The sequence below is a fragment of the Talpa occidentalis genome, unplaced genomic scaffold (assembly GCF_014898055.3).
Source record: "Talpa occidentalis isolate TD23 unplaced genomic scaffold, MPIMG_talOcc4v2.1 talOcc4.2, whole genome shotgun sequence".
NCBI classification, from domain to species: Eukaryota; Metazoa; Chordata; class Mammalia; order Eulipotyphla; family Talpidae; genus Talpa; species Talpa occidentalis.
The window spans coordinates 2,339,053-2,359,569 of record NW_023602073.1 but is presented as its reverse complement, the minus strand read 5'-3'; the positions used below and the strand labels follow the sequence as shown (position 1 = coordinate 2,359,569).

Here is a 20,517-nt window from a genome sequence, read left to right as displayed (position 1 = left end):
CCTATCAACGCCTGATTTCCAGGAGTTTTACAGAATCTTATCAGTCATACAGTTTCTCAAGTGTACATTCTGTGATGGTTACTGAGGGCTGATTTACTGGCGAAAATTCTCCCACACTATGGACATCAAAAGGTTTCTCTACAGAATGACTTCTCCTGATGGCTGATTTGGAAGAGGAAGTTTTTGTTTTTTAAAGATTTATTTATACAAGAACCAGGGTACAGGCCAGATGCTTGGGGGTGAGTGGGGGGGGAGAGGTGAGAGAATTCACCAGAGACAGGAACAGGCAGACTGACCGAAATACACTGCTGAGGGGAGCAGTGGGCGAGACAGGAGAGGTCTGCTGCGCCGTGTGGGTTTCTCGCCAGCCAGCCAGGATCAAACCCACGCTGCAGAGGCTGCGGACAGCTTCACAGTGTGGCGCTCAACCGCCTGCACCACCAGGGAGGCCCTGGAAGAGAAAGTTTTTCTATAGTTAACATTCATAGGATTTCTTTCCAGTATGACGTTTCTGATGCCTAGAGAGGGAGGAATTACTGCAAAAAGTTTTTCCACACTCCAGACATTCATAAGGTTTCACTCCAGTGTGAGTCCTCTGATGTACAACAAGATCTGACTTTTGGGAGAAACCTTTCCTACACTCCTCACATTCATAGGGTTTCTCTCCAGTGTGAATTGTCTGATGTAACATGAGGGCAGGCTTATTTGAAAAAGCTTTCCCACACTCTTGACATTGATAAGGTTTCTCTCCACTGTGAAATCCATGATGTTGATTGAGGGCTGATTTCCAGTAGAATGTTTTCCCACACTGTTGACATGCATAGGGCTTCACTCCTTTGTGGATCTTTTGCTGACGACAGAGGCCTGACCTGTTGTAGAAAACCTTCCCACACTCTTCACATTCATTTCTCTCCAGTGTGGATATTGACATGCCTATTGAGCTGTGATTTATCAGGAAATGTTTTCCCACACTCTTGGCATTCATAGGGCTTCTCTCCAGTGTGTCTTCTCTGATGTACGATTAAGGTGGACTTACTGGAAAATGATTTCCCACACTCTTGACATTCATAAGGTTTCTCTCCAGTGTGAGTCCTCAGATGTACAACAAGACCTGATTTCTGGGCAAACCCTTTCCTACATTCTTGACATTCATAGGGTCTCTCCCCAGTGTGAGTTCTCTGATGGACAGTGAGGGTAGTCTTAGTGCAAAGAGTTTTCCCACACTCTTGACATTCATAGGGTTTCTCTCCAGTATGACTTCTCTTATGTACAGTGAAGGAGAACTTTCTGGAAAAAGTTTTCCCACACTCTTGACATTTATAGGGCTTTATTGCTCTGTGAGTTATTTGATGAGCATGGAGGCCTGACCTGTTCCGGAAAGCCTTTCCACACTCTTGACATTCATAGGGTTTCTCTCCAGTGTGTATTGTGTGATGCCTATTGAGGTGTACTTTATCAGAAAAGGCTTTCCCACACAGTTGACATTCATAGGGTTTCTCTCCAGTGTGACTTCTCTGATGGACAGCAAGGGCTGATTTCCAGTAGAATGTTTTCCCACACTGTTGACATGCATAGGGCTTCACTCCTCTGTGGATCTTTTGATGGATATAGAGGCCTGACCTGCGGTAGAAAGCCTTCCCACACTCTTCACATTCATAACATTTCTCTCCAGTGTGGATTTTGCCATGCCTATTGAGCTGTGATTTATCAGGAAACGTTTTACCATTCTCTTGGCATTTATAGGGTTTCTCTCCAGTGTGCATTTTGTGATGCCTACTGAGGTGTGATTTACGAGAAAAGGTTTTCCCACACTCTTGACATTTATAGGGTTTCTCTCCAGTGTGAATTCTCTGATGGACAGTGAGGGCAGCCTTACTGCAAAGAGTTTTCCCACACTCTTGACAGTCATAAGGTTTCTCTTCACTGTGACTTCTCTGATGAACAGTGAGGGCACTCTTACCGAAATAGGTTTTCCCACACTCTTGACATTCATAGGGTCTCTCTCCAGTGTGACTTCTCTGATGGACAGCGAGGGCAATCTTACTGCTAAGAGTTTTCCCACACTCTTGACATTCATATGGTTTCTCTCCACTGTGAATCCTATGATGTTTATAGAGGGCTGATTTCCAGTTGAATGTTTTCCCGCACTGTTGACATGCATAGGGTTTCTCACCAGTGTGACTGCTCTGATGATCAGTGAGGGTACGCTTCCTGGAAAAAGTTTTCCCACATGCTTGACATTCATAGGGCTTCACTGTTCTGTGGGTGATTTGATGTTGAAAGAGGACTGACTTCAAGTAGAAAGCCCTCCCACATTCTTGACATACATATCGTTTCTCTCCACTGTGACTTCTCTGATGTCCAGTGAGGTCTGACTTAGTGGGAAAAGGTTTCCCACATTCTTGACATTCATAGGGTTTCTCTCCAGTGTGTATTGTGTGATGCCTATTGAGGTGTACTTTATCAGAAAAGGCTTTCCCACACAGTTGACATTCATAGGGTTTCTCTCCAGTGTGACTTCTCTGATGGACAGCAAGGGCTGATTTCCAGTAGAATGTTTTCCCACACTGTTGACATGCATAGGGCTTCACTCCTCTGTGGATCTTTTGATGGATATAGAGGCCTGACCTGCGGTAGAAAACCTTCCCACATTCTTCACATTCATAACATGTCTCTCCAGTGTGGATTTTGCCACGCCTATTGAGCTGTGATTTATCAGGAAACGTTTTACCATTCTCTTGGCATTTATAGGGTTTCTCTCCAGTGTGCATTTTGTGATGCCTACTGAGGTGTGATTTACGAGAAAAGGTTTTCCCACACTCTTGACATTTATAGGGTTTCTCTCCAGTGTGAATTCTCTGATGGACAGTGAGGGCAGCCTTACTGCAAAGAGTTTTCCCACACTCTTGACAGTCATAAGGCTTCTCTTCACTGTGACTTCTCTGATGAACAGTGAGGGCACCCTTACCGAAAAAGGTTTTCCCACACTCTTGACATTCATAGGGTCTCTCTCCAGTGTGACTTCTCTGATGGACAGCGAGGACAACCTTACTGCTAAGAGTTTTCCCACACTCTTGACATTCATATGGTTTCTCTCCACTGTGAACCCTATGATGTTTATAGAGGGCTGATTTCCAGTTGAATGTTTTCCCGCACTGTTGACATGCATAGGGTTTCTCACCAGTGTGACTTCTCTGATGATCAGTGAGGGTACACTTCCTGGAAAAAGTTTTCCCACATGCTTGACATTCATAGGGCTTCACTGTTCTGTGGGTGATTTGATGTTGAAAGAGGACTGACTTCAAGTAGAAAGCCCTCCCACATTCTTGACATTCATAGGGTTTCTCTCCAGTGTGTATTGTGTGATGCCTATTGAGGTGTACTTTATTAGAAAAGGCTTTCCCACACAGTTGACATTCATAGGGTTTCTCTCCAGTGTGACTTCTCCGATGTACACTGAGGGTGGTCTGATTGGGAAAAGTTTTCCCACAGTCTTGACACTCAGTGGGCTTCTCTCCAGTGTGAGCCCTCTTGTGTAGAACAAGAACTGACTTCTGGGAAAACACTTTCCTACACACTTGACATTCATAGGACTTCTCTCCAGTGGTGTGACTTCTCTTATGCACAATGAGGGTGGACTTACTGTTAAAAGTTCTCCCACACTCTTGACATTTATAAGGTTTCCCTCCAGTGTGATTTCCCTGATGTACAAAGATGACAGATTTCCACAAAAACATTTTTCTACACTCTTGATATTTGTAGGGTTTCTCTCTAGCATGTATTCGGTGATGGTAAGTGAAGGATGATTTTCTGGACAAAATGGCCCTACACTTTTGACATTCACAGGCCTTCTTTCCTGTGTGAGTCTTCTCAGGATACCCGAGGGAGTCCCTAATTCTATGAAAGACTGCCTCTTTCCTTCCAGCATGTTCTTCATGAGGCCCATCAGGGGTTAACATGGCCCTATATATAGTAAAGTTCTCAGGCATCATTGCTGAAATGTTTCCCTTTTTTATATTCTGGTTCAAACGATGAAGTGAGTCCAAGTTACTTTTTTCCCCAAAGTCAGTTCTCTCATTGGTTGATATTTTGCTCCTGGCAGTAAAAACTTGCCACAAATGTCTTCCCTGATTTGGAGGGTTGGTCTTAGTCAGGTAATCCACAGTATGAACATCTAAAAAGGGATAAAAATGATCATTTTTATAAATAACTCTAAACATTTCAAGTTATTGCTACTAAAAGGCACAAAAGATTTTACACTAAAACAGAATTTCACAGGTATTGCATTTTTCTGATTCATGCTTTTTACCCATAACCAATTACAGAAAAAAAAAAAAAAAAAAACAACCAGATTTACTTTTATTTTGGCATAAAAGAGACAGGGTGTACACCAGAGGTACATGGGAGGCTGGGGGTGGGAAATTGAGAGGATAACCAAAGACAGAGTGGGGAGTAGAAGAGGCGGAGTGAGTGAAATACACTGCTAAGGAGAGCAGCAGGCGAGACAGGTCTGCTGTGCCATATAGGATGAGCTCCCTGGCCATAGATCAAACTCAGGTGATAGCAGTGACAGCACAGAGACTTAACCGCTAGGCCTCCAGGGAGGCCCCAATAAACAGATTTTTCTAATGTCAAATCAGGTTGAAAAGGAAGCTGTAAAACTTATTTGTGTTTTTATAAAATCATACATATTTGGTTAAAAAAAATTCATTTAACTGTAGATGTTGATTTCCACCAGAAGCATTTACTCTAACATAGAGCCTATATCCTTTCTTTTGCGGGATGACCGTGAGCTACTTCTGCTGGTAGTTTTTGAATAATCAAGCTCTGCAGATGTCATAGTTTTCCTATTGACTGAATGTGAACAGAGCCCTGCCAAGACAGAAGGATTTTGCATGGACATTTCCTTAGATTTTCTTTCTCCTCCGGCCCTGGCCACAGTCACCTGCAGAGGTTCTCAGAGACATGTGCTTCCCTCCACGGCAGAGACCTGTCAGTTCTTATTTAAATATCATATCACATAGGCTCAGAATCCTAAATCATGCAGCAAACTCCGCCTCATCATTGTGTCCAACTTTTCCCTGCTGATGGAAAGGAAAAGAGTTCTACAATCAGTCTGTGGCCATCATTGTAAAAGGCTTTTTCCACACCCTTCTGGGATCAGCACTCTTGGTATTCTCACTGCACCACGTGGTACCTGTGTTTCTACTGCATTCATAGCAGCTCAAGTTTCTATCTACTATGTTACTCTTAGCTACATCACACTGTCATTGATTCCTTTACTTTCTTCCAAATGATTCCCACAAGAAGGTGTGATTACACAGTTCAAACTCCTCCCCAAGGAATGAGCCCTTAACCTGAACTCTTGGTGCCATGGCTTTAGAAACCACCACCTCAGGTTTCCCCTCCCATGTCACAGAACATCCCTTCCCACGCTGAACAATTTCTGGGTCCTCCTCAGCCTCACAATGTCTAATGTGGGCGGTCACAAGGCTCACAGTCACACTACTCATGTTCTCAATAACTCTCCAGTCAAGCCCCCTCTATGAGTTTTGAGTCAGTCACCTGGTAAATGACATCTCCAGTAGCCACACACAACCTCTAGCCCAGACTGCACAGAGAACTACATACATGGCATGTCCGTGCAAAGCATGCATCTCACCTGAGCGCTACAAAGACTTCATCTCCATAATAATGCCTTCAGAGCACACACTCTAAAATAACATTCTCCACTTTTTCTCTCTCATCATGGTCAAACATTCTCTGTGGCTCTATCTATTTAATACATGTATTTGTTACATTATCCTGTCTATCAGAATGTAACCTTAACAAAGGAAAGGCCACTTCTATGGTTACTGTCATTATCCATACTCAATGAAAATTGACCACTAGCTGAAACTTCCAATGAACAAGATAAGAGAATAAAGGAATGCCTGAACAAATAAGTGAAAGAAAACAGCCTGTGGGAACAAGAGAGACACACAGAAAATGTGACTAATATAGAATAATTTCCCGCAGCACTGGGGACTACATACTGGTTTAAGATATTGACAACCGGGCCTCCCCGGTGGCGCAGCGGTTGAGTGCTGGGTTGTGAAGCTCCCCGCGGCCTCTGCAGCGCCGGTTCGATCCCCAGCTTCTCCCCGGCCACCGGAGGAGGGTCCCACATGGTGCGCAGACCTCTCCTGCCGCCCACTGCTCCCCTCAGCAGTGTACTTTGGTCCTTCTGCCTGTTCTGCTCCCTGCTCTGGCTCTGGTGAATTCTCTCACCCTCCCGCGCTTCTGACTGTACCCAGTGCATGTATAAACTAATAAACAAACAAATAAATAAATAAAATACGTGCCTCTTTAAAAAAAAAAAAAAAAGATATTGACAACCACTGAAAGTGTAGGAGGAAATCTAGGAGTCAGCAATATTTGGGAACTGAAGAAAGAATCACTTTGATAAATGTGGACAGACTGCCCACGGTTTGGACATTGGAAAAGTAGCTCAGTGTGGCCAATATCACTGGCCATAATCCTAGCCTCCTGCCAGCAAGGACTGACCCGAGACGTCCTGGTTTGGGGGTTCCTCCACAGTCCATGTCTGTACTCCCTGCTCCAACCTGATGCTCTCCTCAGGACCGGTAACACAATGTCCTGTGATGAGAAACACTGTTGGTCTTTCATCAAGTTAAACTTCCATTTTGGGGGCTCCCGGTGGTGCAAGGGATTAAGACGTAGCCTATGAAGCTGTCCGCTGCCACTGCAGCACTAGTTTGATCCTCGGCCAGTGAGCTGACCCACATGGTGCAGCAGACTTCTCTTGACTCACCCACTGCTCCCCTCAGCAGTGTATTTCAGTCAATCTGCCGGTTCTGTTCCCCACTCTCTCTGGCGAATCCTCTCCCCCCCCACACACACCTCTGGCCTGTACCCTAGTTCTTGTATGCATAAATAAATGAATCTTTTAAAAATGAATAAATTCAAAAATCTTAAAAAAAAAAAAAAAACTTCAATTTTGAAAACTAACAAAAGCAGTGTTAAGAGCAACAAAGGCCAACTGGTACTTCTGATAAAAAGGGCGAACACTCACAATCTAGTCTGTTTGCCACGTTCAACCACACCAGCACCCACTTTCATAGGGAAGTGCACACTCTCAGCATAGAAGACAGCCCATGCACTCGAGCGTTACATTGGGGCTTCCTCACCTAGTGACACCAGGTGGCTGTAGGTCTCCAGCATCACATCCCGGTACAAGGTCCTCTGAGCTTCACTCAGGTCCCGCCACTCCTCCCAGGTGAAGTTCACAGCCACATCCTCAAATGACACCATCCCCTCCGAGGGGACATTTCTTCTCATTTCAGGGCCAGCAGCCTGGGTCAGACAGAGCAAGTGTAAACGCACCTTCTTTTGTGAGTCTTTGACCTTGTATAGGATGCACCATCTTCTTACTCTACATTGTGATATGCACAGAATTCTCAGTAGAAATAGCTTTACCTCTGGACTAACTCATTTGCTCCTTGAAGATTTTTATAACTTACTTTATAAATTGGGAAGTGTCTTTGATGCTAAGAATCAAAGGATGAACAAAATCTGCTCCTTGAAAAGCTTATCACCTGGTTGGCAGGTAGAATAGACACATACGTGGAACAACGTGCTACGTAGCGGTGTGAAAAGCCTGCCTAATGCTGACACAGTGCAAGAGAAGAGAAACCAACACTTTGTAGTGTCGGGTTACACTTCACTGAAGACCCAAACACTTAGCGCTTCCTGTAAAATACACTCATCAGTGTGAGACAACAGCAGATGTCATTGTGTGAGAAAACAGAAAGCACTCGCCATGGTAACTGACCTGCAGAGAGCACGCTGCCAGGCAGAGTCCCGGGCAGTGAGATGAGAGAGACAATAAAAGTATTCTGGAACTGAAGTCTGCCAGCTTCATGAACTTGGGACATCTGAGCTGAATTCAGCTGGAAAGACTGTGATGTGATCACCCTCTTCATAACAAATGAAAAGTATGTACAAATGTGTGCCAGTATTTTATTCCTGTGACCTCAAAGGTGGTATCGCCACCTCAGAGTAAACAAAACCTAGACCCTAAACCAGAATGTGCAACAATGAGGGGCAGATAAACAGAGGTAAGAGATGTTCACAGGACAGGGCATCATTTCTAAAACAGAGCAGGGAAGGGGAGGAGAATGTGCTAATAACTTGGTGGCTGAGGTACAAGGAATGTTTTCCTAGAATGCTGTCGCACGACCAGCCAACAGATATTGGTGTTGCACACTCAACTGGACATGTGTCTTATACATCAAGAGTTCTAAGCTGAAGATAGAAATTTTGGAATCAGGGCTTTCCTTGTGGTGCAGTGGGCTTATTCTCAGCACTATGAAGCTGTCTGCAGCCACTGCAGCACGAGTTCCATCTCCAGCCAGGGAGCTACCCACATGGCACAGCAGACCTCTCCTGTCTCCCTGCTGCTCCCCTCAACAGTGGATTTCAGTGGATCCGCCTGTTCTGTTCCCCACTCTGTCTCTGGTGAATCCTCTCACCTGCTGCACTTCTGGCCTCACCCCCCTGCTCTTGTGTGCAAAAATAAAATAAATCTTTACCAAAAAAAAAGAAAGAAAGAAATGTGCAAATCTCTGGAATATAATTGGTAGTTTTCATCATCATAGGGAAGAACATGGTCGTTTTTGAATAATAGGTATTCAAAAACAACTGGTAGAAACTAGTATTTCTATTGGAGGAAGAAAAAATAACTCATAGCAATGAAAGACTTTTGGAAAAGATGACACTAGGTATAGGGAAACAAAAACCTTTGTTTTTTTTTTTTTTAAGATTTATTTATTTTTATACAAGAACCAGGGTACAGGCCAGATGCATGGGAGGGTGAGAGGATTCATCAGAGAGAGTGCAGGGAACAGAACAGGCAGACTGATAAAATACACTGCTGAGGGGAGCAGCAGGCAAGACAGGAGAGGTCTGCTTCACCATGTGGGACCCTCGCTGGTGGGCCGGGATCGAACCCGCACTGTAGAGGCTGCGGAAAGCTTCACAGTGTGGGGCTCAACTGCCTATGCCACCAGGGCTCGGGAAACAAAAATCTTAAGACATCTGTTAATATATTCCATCATGTCACATTCTGGAGTAGAAAATCCTATGAATATCCACATATATAGTGAGTAGGCCCCCATACAAATACCTTCCATTTGCAATGATTAAAAAAAATGATTCAGAGGATTTTTCCTTAATACAATTCTATGTCCTTGACACAGCCACAGGTGACATCAACACTCACAGTGAGACAAGGAACAACGAAGATACTCAACAGAAAAAAAGAAAACATAAGTAAAAATGGTCATAACTAGTTATAATTCATCCACGGAAAACTAATGAAAAGCACACTGAAGGAAAATGCAGTGAGCTGACTGCAGAAATAATATAGCCAAGTATTTACATGCACAGGAACTCCCACGCATAACCGATGAGAGGACCAAACAGCAAGCAACACATTTACAAGCACCAAGGGCAGAGTCTGACCCGGAAAAAAGGAAAAAGTACAAACCTAAAACTTAATGATCTGTAATGAGGTCAGAGCAAAGAAAACCAGTCCAGGCCCTTCACAAATAGCCAGTGTCCAAGGATAAGACACGATCTTGTGAGCAGCCAGAGAAATGACAGCAGATGCTACAACCACATGAGTGATGGACGACTTCTCTCTCCTCAGAAGGGGAAGATATCTGGAAAGTGCTGAAACATCCTTCAACCCTCACCTCAAATTGGGAAAAAACTAGATGAACAGAAAACAGAGGAGAAGCAAAGATATTTCAGAGACACAAACGCTGAAGTAATGCAGCAGCAGCAGACCGCAGCTCACAATGCAAGGGGACGCTCTGCAGGCCAAAAGAGGACACCAGATGGCTTCTTGGATCCAAGGAAAAAAAATCAGGCTCGCTGGAAATGGTACCTATGTGGGGAACTGTACAAAATACTCCATAGATGTTTTTCTTGTCCTAATTGTTTAAAAAGACATGTTGATAGGGCCTCCCTGGTGGCACAAGCAGTTGAGCACTGCGCTGTGAAGCCATCTGCAGCCTCTGTGGCACCAGTTCGATCCCCACCAGCCTTGGAACAACCCACATGGTGAGCAGACCTCTCCTGTCTCGCCCACCACTCCCCTCAGCAGTGTTTTTTTGTCAGTCCGCCTTTTCTGTTCCCTGCTCTGTCTCTGGTGAATCCTCTTACCCTCCCGCGCATCTGGCCTGTACCTCAGCTCTTGAACAAATAAAATAAATCTTTAAAAATAAATAAATAAAGACACGTTGATAAAAGAAAAAAAACATTAACAAAGAAAGGACAATGATGTGCTCAGAACCAATGTGAAATACATGTGTGCAAGACAACAGTGCAAATGATGGAGTTTATGGCCCACAGACACTGTGAGGACTAGTGCACTGCTACTCCAGTATGGTGACACCAGAGAAGTATGCAGACAACAGAGAAGGAGGATCTGGGAAGAATACACAAAACTTTTTGGGTATAGTTTAAATAGAAATAACATCCCTCATCTGTGTCGAAGTACTCGTGGGCTGAGTTCAAGCAGAGGATAATGAGGCAGGGAAATCCAAGTTGTCTGTCCAGCAGAATAAAAATGCTGTGTAGAGGGGGCCTCCCTGGTGGCCCAAGGGGTTAAGACGCAGCTTGTGAAGCTGTCCACAGCCTCTGGCAGCACGAGTTTGATCCCCGGCTGGCCAAGAAGCAACCCACATAGCGCAGCAGACCTCTCCTGACTCGCCCGCTGCTCCCCTCAGCAGTGTATTTCAGTGGATCCACCTGTCCTGCTCTCCACTGTTTCTGGTGAATCACCCCCCACACCTCTGGCCTGTACCCCAGGTCTTGTATGCATTATATATATATATATATATATATATATATATATATATATATTTTTTTTTTTTTTTTTTTTTTAAATAAGTGCTGTGCAGATATGTGCACAGCCTGCACCTGACAGTGTCACACCACTCTATAAAATTTCTAGGGTTGCTGAAGGCTGACTTCCATAGTTTTCCTACACATGTTACCCACAAAGGGTGTCTCTCCTGTGTCATTCCCCATCCAGTGAGAGCTCCTTCTGGCAGAAAGCTACCGCACAGAACTGACAGTCACAGGGCTTCTCTTCTTTGAGTCTCTGCTACCCAGTGACATCCAATTTGCAGTAAAAAGCTTTACTACGTTCTGGATATGTGTAAGGCAGCTCTCCTGTGAATTATCTAGAGAGGGCTAAACTGAGGGTTCCCTACAGGCTAGACATAAAAAGTAGCTATTGTATGGATTCCCTGATGTACACTCAGAACTGATTTCTGAGAGTTCTACACTCTTGGCAGTCAAAGAGATTTCTCTGATGGTCAGTGAGGTCCAATTTCAGGAGAAAGTTTTCCTATACTCTAGACATTCACAGTTAATTGTAGTGTATGATCTCGGATATAAAGCCCTGATTTCCAGGAGAAAGTTTTACTACAGTCATGTCATTCACAGGATTGCTCTCCAGTGTGCATTCTGTGATGGTAAGTGACGGATGACTTACGGGAGAAAGCTTTGCTATACTCTCAACATTCATAGGGTTTCTACCCAGTGTGGACCATTCCCTGATGTACAGTGAGGTGCAAACTATGAACTGAGTCCAAATTATTTGATTTCCCTAAGTCAGTTCTCTCTTTGGCTCACGTTTTACTGTTGGCAATTAGAAATTACCCTAAACACCTCCCCTGATTTGGCTAGTTGGACTTAATCAGGCAATCCACAGTGGACATCTAAAATGAAATAAAAGTAACCATTTCTATAAATATCTAAACATTGCCTGTGATTTCTAATATAAAGGCACATAAGTGTCTCTACTACAACACTATTTAAATAGAGTAATGGTACTGATTTTCTGATTCATGATTTCTACCCCTAACAAGTCACAGAATAAATTAACAGATTTCTAATGCCAAACCAGGTTGACAAGTAAGACTTATTTCTTTTAAAATTCAGAAATATTAGGTAAATATACTAACTCCAAATGTCAGTTTCAGCTAGCAGCATTTAGCCTAACCTTTAGTCTTCATTCTTTTCATCTTATGACACATCTGCGCAACTTTTGCTCGTATTTTTTGAACTATCAAGCTCTGTAGATGTCATGGTTTGCTGGAAAGCCTACTGACTGGATGGGGTCACTTAAGAAAGAATATTGTTTAGAGACAAGGATTCTGCATCTACAGAACCAATTTTAACTTTTCATAAAAAGGGTGAACACCCACAATCTACTCTGCCTGCCATGTTCAACCTCACCAGCACCCAATTTCATAAGCAAGTGCATACTTATCAGCATAGAAGATAGCACTTACACTCCGGTGTTGCATCGGAGCTTCCGCACCTAGTGACACCAGGTGACTGTAGGTCTCCAGCATCACATCCCGGTACAGCGTCCTCTGAGCACCATTCAGCTCCCACCACTCCTCCCGGGTGAAGTTCACAGCCACGTCCTCAAATGACACCATCCCCTGCAAGAGAACATTTCTTCTCATTTCAAGGCCAGCAGCCTGGATCAGACAGCAGCAAGTATAAATGCACCTTCTGTTGTGGGTCTCTAATCTTGTATAGGAGGTACCATCTTCTTACTCTACATCGTGATATGCACAGAATTCTCAGTAGAAATAGCCTTACATCTGGACTAACTCATTCGCTCCTTAAAGTTCTTTAATAGCTCAACTTATAAATCTGGAGGTGTTCTCAGGCTAAGAATAAGAGGATGAACAAAATTTGCTCCTCAAGAACTTAGCACCTGGTTGGCAGGTAGAATAGACACACACCTGGAACAATGTGCTAAAGGAGTGGTGTGAAAAACATGCTGAATGCAGACACGGGGACAAGAGAAGAAAAACCTACACTTTGTACTGTCAGGTTACACTTCACTGAAGACTCAAACACTTGCTCTTCCTTGTAAATGACATGCTCCACAGTATAAGACAACAGCAGGTGTCATCGTGTAACAATATAAAAAGCACTCACCATGGTAACTGAAGTGCAGAGAGAACTGCCAGGCAGAGTCCCGGGCAGCGAGTTGAGAGAGACAGTAAAAGTATTCTGGAACTGAAGTCTGTCAGCTTCATGAACTGTGGGATATGTGAGCTGAATTCGGCAGGAAAGAATGTTATGTGATCATAGTCTTCCTAACAAATGAGATGTACAAAATCATGCCAACATTGCATTCCGGTCACCTAAAAGCATGCTCTCTTCCACCTCAGAGCCAACAAAACAAAGACCCTACAGGACAACGTAGAAATATGAAGGGCCAATCCATAGAGGTAAAAAAGTTACCCTTAATAGAGACTAAGTACACAGAACACATAATACATCTGAAAAAGAGAGGAAAAAGGAGAACCAGTTAATAACATGGTGGCTGAGGGAACATTTTCCTAATATGCTGTCTGCATGAGCAGCTGGTCGATACTGGAGTCCCACTTCGAATGGGACATATATATCGTAGAACAGGAACTCTAAGCTGAAGTCTGAAAAGTGGAAATCTCTGGAATATCACTGGTAGCTTTCATCATCTCAGGGAAAAACATGGCTCGACCAGAACCAACGATACTGAAAGAGGGAAACTAGAATTGGAGAGACTAATAGATACTGATGGAGAGCATAAACAAATAATCATGGCAATAAAGGACTTTTGAAAAGATTATGTTAGGAATAAGGAAACCTCAATCTTAGGAAATCTGTTCATGCAGTCCATCATCTCATATTCCTGTGTAAAAAAAATCCTTTGTACGCCCACATATATATTGAGTAGGATCCAATGCAAATACCTTTGTACTTATAGTAAGTGAAAAAGGATTCGGAGGATTTTTCCTTAACACAATTCAATATACTTGACACAGCCACGGGTGAAATCACGTTTATGAGACGAGGAATAACAAATGATCAGCTACCCCTTCTTCACAATGGGTTAGGAGAACGACACAACGGAGAAGAGAAAGACATCAGTGAAATCGGGCATAACTAGCTATAATTTATCCTTGGAAAGCCAAAAAAATATCAAATTATTGTAAAAAAAGAAAATTCAAAGAGCAGACTATAAAAAAATATACAAGTCTTCACATACACAGGAACTCGTGTATGATATCGATGAAAGGAAAAAACAACAAACAGTATGTATAGCAGAACAATGTACCCAAGTCTGAGCAGAGGAAAAAACAAAATCAAAAATCAAAAAACAAAGTGAACAAAATAAAAAGACAAAACAGCATCCTGAGTTGGGGGGGCCTTGCTGCCCCAGCCAGATAAGATGCTGGCAAGCAGTTAAGAAAAGGGTCTCACACCGTGGGGCCAAAGACTTTTAAAGGGCCTCACACTGTGGGGCCGAAGATTTCCAAAGAGCCTCATACCTTGGGGCTGAAGATTAATCTATAACCTATAAACCTCCCTTTGTTTTATGTTCTTGGTCATAGAAATAGAAAAAACTCTCAGAAAATACATTGGGCAATAAAGTATATGTATAAGAATATTATAAGCACAAGGCATGGAGAATTACCTGCTTAAAAAACATTGTAAATTTGGCCTGCCTGACAATGGGAAAGAGTTTGTTATACATGAGCATGCCTGACAAGCAACCCAGGACAATGATTATAGTAAGTCCTTCTTTTGCTTTTTTTTAGAAGTTTCTTAGGAAAGTTTTTAAATGAAGTTAATTGTGTTAAGAAGTTTCTAGGTAGAAAACCAGATAACCAGAAAGCAGCTGGTCTCCGGCTGAAAGCCATGCAAATAAGAGTCTTTTGATGCTTAGGCTTTAGCTGATGAGTGTACCAACTGCTATCAACTGTCTTGGGTAACTGTCTAGCTGAAATAATTTTAGTGTAAGGCTTGGTTTTTTATCTATTAACATTGAAGGTTGCCTTCTTTGAGAGCCCACAGCAGCCGAAAGTCTATGGGAGAAAAAAATACACTGATTGCTTTTGCTTTGCTTCCATGCATGTGATGATGTAATCCCACTGCTTGCCTTAGTGTATAAATAAAGCCTCCTGAGACCCTCTGGGAGAAATACTAACCCAAGGCATTGTGTGTGTCTGCCTCATTCCTCAATTGCGCCAATGCTGTCCCATCCTTCAGAAACCCCTGGCACTCAATTGGCCAAGGCTGGTCTTCGGCACCGAGTAAGATGAGTTTGCACTGCAATGATAGCAATTCTCCCAAGGCAACAAAGCTAACAACACAATTCTAATTAAAAAACGAAAAAACAGGGACTCCCTGGTGGCGCAGCGGTTGAGCACTGGGTTGTGAAGCTGCCCCACGGCCTCTGCAGTGCCGGTTCGATCCCCAGCTGCTCCCCGGCCACCGGAGGAGGGTCTCACATGGCGCGCAGACCTCTCCTGCCGCCCGCTGCTCCCCGCTCTGGCTCTGGTGAATTCTCTCACCCTCCCGCGCTTCTGACTGTACCCAGTGCATGTATAAACAAAGCAAACAAACAAACAAACAAATAAAACATGCCTCTATTAAAAAAAAAATTAATAAAACAAAACAAAACAAAAAAAAAACATTCTGGGCCTCCCTGGTGGTACAGAGGTTAAAGTCTCAGTGCTATCAAGGAGCCTCTGCTATCAGAGCCTCTGCAGTACGAGTTCGATCCCCAGCCAGGGAGCTACCCACAAGGCGCAGCAGACCTCTCCTGTCTCTCTGGCTGCTCCCCTCAGCAGTAGATCCCTGTTCTGCTCCCCACTCTGTCTCTGGGGAATCCTCTCACCCCCCCCCATGCCTCTTACCTAAACCCCAGTTCTTGTGTGCATAAATAAATCTTTAAAAAAATACATTCTTATTCATACTGATTAAAAGGTCAATATGAGAAAACTAATTAGAGAAGGTAGATGGCTCATTTGTGTCCATAAAAACTCACTATCTCCCCCAGCATCAGGGGCTCAGGATACCATAAATAAACTGTATGAAAAAATAAAACCCTTCTGTACCCAACAGGGAGACTGGGTAGTCATAGGCCAGTCAGTCCAGTTGCTGTACGACAGGCTCTGCGCTCGGTGGGCACGTGGCAGCATCCACACCTGAAAGCAGGTGTGTGGGCAGCCAGACAGCCTCCTTGTTACAGGGTCACTAATGCTGCTGGACGAAGGACCCCAGCCTTATCTAAATGAACCCTGACTAGCTCCTAAAAGACCCATCTACTATATAGGGGTGTGACTGGACACACACACACACACACACACACACACACACACACACACACATATATATGTATAGTGTGTGTGTATGGACATGTGGAGCACTCGCTAGGGGGGCTTCCTCTACAGAAAGATACATCCTCCCCTCGCTCAGCTCTTCTTGTAAAGGAGTCCGTAATTACCTTGTCTCAGGTTTGGCAGACACAGGACTCCTTGGTGGTATTTCCTCTTTCAGTCCTTTGAAAATGCCATTCAACTATCTCAGGTCTCAACACGTCTACAGAAAAATACAGATAATTTTATGGGGGTGATTATCATACTTGATGCTGCTTTTCCACCTGCTGTTTAAAAATTCATTCTCTTTGACGAGATTTATGACATGTCGAAGCGAAATCTTTCTTTGGTTGAATCTCTAAGGGGATCTATATGTGATTTACGTAGCTCGGAAATCTCAACTCTCCTTCACCTGGGAAATTTCTCATTCTAATTCATGAACAGGCTCTCTGGCAATTCTCAGTCTCTTCAGCCTCAGCCATGATGCAAATACTGCTCACTTGATGGCATTCTCTAGTCATAGATTTTTCTCAAGCTTTTCCGAACATGTCAACTTGAGTCACCTACAGCGATATGATTTCCAAGGACCTCAGTTTATAGAATCGTCTGGTTCCAGTCTATTTTCACAGCTGTCTATTACAAGTTCATTTCAGTGACTGTGTTCTTCATGTCAATGTATTTCCTTCTGTGTTATAAATCTCAAGTCTGCTAAATTTGGTTTCTTTCTGTACTCTCCTTGCATCACTGAGCAGGGTATCTGTGCTCATCTTTAGCTTTCTGGGCCTTGCTGGCAGCAATTATTTGGAATTGTACACACTGATAAATCACTCTTCATGGAGCTATCACTAGAATCTTGGTGTGTTCCTGTACTGGTGTGGCTTTCTTGCCTTTTCCCATATGTCTCAGTCTTGCACTCATGTGTGCACACTGGTAGGGTCTGCCTTGGCAGATATCATGGCCTGTTTGGGTGGAAAGGAAGTTCACACTCGGGCGCATGTGAGGACACATGCTGGGTGGGGTGGAGGTTCCAAGACAGCGCCACTGGCAGTGTCCATTCAACTCCACCTGCTGAGACCCGCACCACTTAAGACCACAGGGGCCGTCAGTGGCCACTTCCAGGTATCTGTGGCGCTGCCCAGGCATGGTGAGGTCTCTGGTTGTGAACTGTGCCAGAGAACAAACAAGCTCATTTTCTGCCATGGGAGATGTGGTCCAAGGGGACACCTCCTGATGCTGGCCCATCCAAAGGGGTCTCTCAGAACAACTGATGCCGGAATTACAAGACTGCTGGGCAGCCATGAGACAACACAATTCCCTTCTTCATGCCTCCCAGTTTTCAGAATGGAATGTTCACGTGCTTATCTTGCCCACGCTTGACGCCTGTGAATCGGTTGTGGAGACGGCAGGTCACTTGCATCTGAGGACACAGATCTCTGTACTAACAGTAGCAACACCAGGACATGCCACAGGGTCCTGGCACACACACAAATCCAGGCTTTTCAGAGAAAAGGAATCAGCCCCATGGGATGTTATTAGGGTCACCGCGCAAGACAGGGGTTGCACTGGAGATGTACACGGATGTAGCCCTCACGGACAGTGTGCACCCATCTCAGCTGCTGCTCAGGCAGCTTTTAAGAAATGTCAGTGGAAGAGATTCTAACACACTGAGCATCTTTAAGAGCTGAAACTGTTCCCTGCACGCCTTCCTCTTGTCCCAAGGACCAGGACCCTTCAGGAAAGGCTATTACATCAACCCAAGGCCACAAAGAGAGATGAAGCAGGCCTCTGCTGTAGAAGACACTCGGAGGTCAGGGTCATTGGTTACCACAGCCCAGTCTCCCCAGGGAGCCTGATTTCAGGCTCAGCAGGTAGGAAGACTTTATTAGTACATATTTCAACCAATTCAAAAGGGTCAGTAACGGGCCTCTCCGGTGGCGCAGCGGTTGAGCGCTGGGTTGTGAAGTTGCCCGCAGCCTCTGCAGCGCCGGTTCGATCCCCGGCTGCTCCCCGGCCACCGGAGGAGGGTCCCACAAGGTGCGCAGACCTCTCCTGCCGCCCGCTGCTCCCCTCAGCAGTGTACTTCGGTCCTTCTGCCTGCTCTGCTCCCCGCTCTGGCTCTGGTGAATTCTCTCACCCTCCCGCGCTTCTGACTGTACCCAGTGCATGTATAAACAAAACAAACAAACAAACAAAATAAATAAATAAAACATGCCTCTATAAAAAAAAAATTAAAAAAAGATTTTAAAAAAAAAAAAAGAAATGAAGAAGAAACAGCAACTTGGGAGAAAATTGAGCTAAGAATGATGATCACCAGCAGTCTTGCAAAATTTCAGTCTTTTAAACTATGAAGATATATTTAAAAATTTTTAAATGAGATTAATTCCAAATAAAATCATGCTGCAATACAGTTTTTACCTAACAAATTTGAAAAAGATGTAAAGTTTTAACTAAAAGACTTCTTCTGGGGACACAAAGGCCAAAGACTGCAATGCTATTGGCTCTATCTTCAAAATATTCCACACATTGGGCTGTTTCTTCTGCTCCTACCTGTTTACAATCAACTGGAAACTGCCTTGCCACAACACTTGCTTCCAGAGAGTCCCTGCTTCAAAACTTTCCCTGGAAAGGGTCTGGCAACGGACAAGCTGGCAGAACCTCGGCCGCCCACACAGACCAGCAGCGACGACATTAACAAGCCGAGGGCTTTCCCTTCGCAACACCTGACAAACTACACAAACTTCACAGGAGAGGAGCTCAGGCCCAATTATAAAAACACTCTGAAAGCAAAGGGCAAGTTATTTTGATATCATCATGCAGAGCCGACAAAGACCCTTCAGGGGAAGAGGCCCCGGGAAAACAAAATAGTGACACAGGGGTGCCCTCTGGCACAAGGAGGATGGATGATAGCATGGGAGAGGCCAGAAAGGCCTCCCACCTGCCCAGGCTCTGAGACCAGAGAGCCACTGAAAAGCCCCGAAAGGCAGAAAGGCCAAAAACCAAAACGCAGGGCCAGTGCAATACGGACACCTATGTACAGGGGCCTGTGGGCGAGGGCCAAACAAAGGGCAGTGCCCGGTAAGAGAATGGGCCACCGTCTGGGGCCTCACCCGCACACGACTGCAAGAGACCTCAGGCTCAGCAACAACCATGGGGTTATTTCAAACAGGAGAAACAAAGAGCTCACTATGTACACAGTGGCCGGCCACCTCACCCAGAAACTGATGGTTACCACTTTTCAAAAGGACTGCTGGACGGCACCAGCCAGTAGTGATGGTCGCTATGGTCACTACTGCTTCCCCAGAGGCGGTGTCAGAGACCCCCAGCTATTTGTGAGTTGCTGGGCGACACCAACAACAAAAAGCTCCTTGAGACACCAGGCCTGGAGTCTTTGGCTCCTTAAGGTGACATCAGAGACACGGAGGCAGTGTCTCTCACAGACTCTTGCTTCTCATGCCTCGTTGGAGGTCAGCTGCTGGATGCTTCTTTCAAGGTCAGGTTCTGGTCCATCTTCTTTCTTTGGAGGCTGGAACGGAGCTGTTCTCTCCCTCTCACCATGTTATATCCTCTTCCAGGGAGCCCCGCCCACAAGTCTGATGGGACCGTTTTTCAATCCTGTGGCTGTGCGGACCTTTGTAGCGCCAGTCAGCCCAGAACTCGCACCTGGTCAGTCCACTCCATGACCCAGGAAGTACACATAAGGAGGCCATTGCTAGGCTCCGAGGAGACACAGCCAGAACTGGGTTGTGTGGAGCAGGGAGAGAAGCCCCCGCTGCTGCAGAGGCGCCCCCACCACTGAGGCAGCACGTGCCCAGATCAGCAGGAATGGAAGCCCCAGAGTCAGTGATGTGGGGGACAATATGTGGTGATACAACTGAGAAGAACTGGAGTTCGGTAGATCACATAGAGACAACAAATATTTGAAAATACACAAAAACTGGGCCTCCCCGGTGGCACAGCAGGTTGAGCGCAGCACTGTGAAGCTGTTCGCAGCCTCCACAGCACCCGCTCGATCCCCAGCTGGCCAGGGAGAATCCCACACAGCGAGGCAGACCTCTCCTGTCTCGCCCGCTGCTCCCCTCAGTAGTGCTTTCGGTCCATCTGCCTGTTCTGTTCCCAGCTCTGTCTCGTGAATCCTCTCACCCTCCCGCGACTTTGGCCTGTACCCCAGGTCTTGTATTAATAAAATTAAAAAAAAAAAAAAAATCTTAAAAAAAAGAAAATACACAAAAACCAAACAACTTTCCAACCCTGATAAAACTTGAATCCAGAG

At 44.8% G+C, this 20,517-nt stretch overlaps 1 protein-coding gene across 1 annotated transcript; it reads right to left on the bottom strand.

The window, feature by feature from the left end:
* Positions 1 to 408: 408 nt before the first annotated feature.
* On the bottom strand, positions 409 to 16,422 carry LOC119251610 (zinc finger protein 420-like). Its single transcript, XM_037518863.2, has 6 exons — positions 16,376 to 16,422; positions 13,036 to 13,139; positions 12,372 to 12,527; positions 7,191 to 7,356; positions 6,547 to 6,639; positions 409 to 4,174 (listed from the first exon to the last, which is right to left on the bottom strand). Exons 2-6 carry the CDS (start codon positions 13,036 to 13,038, stop codon positions 903 to 905), a joined length of 3,690 nt encoding a protein of 1,229 aa, XP_037374760.1. The 5' UTR covers positions 13,039 to 13,139; positions 16,376 to 16,422; the 3' UTR covers positions 409 to 902.
* Between the last annotated feature and the right edge of the window lie 4,095 nt (positions 16,423 to 20,517).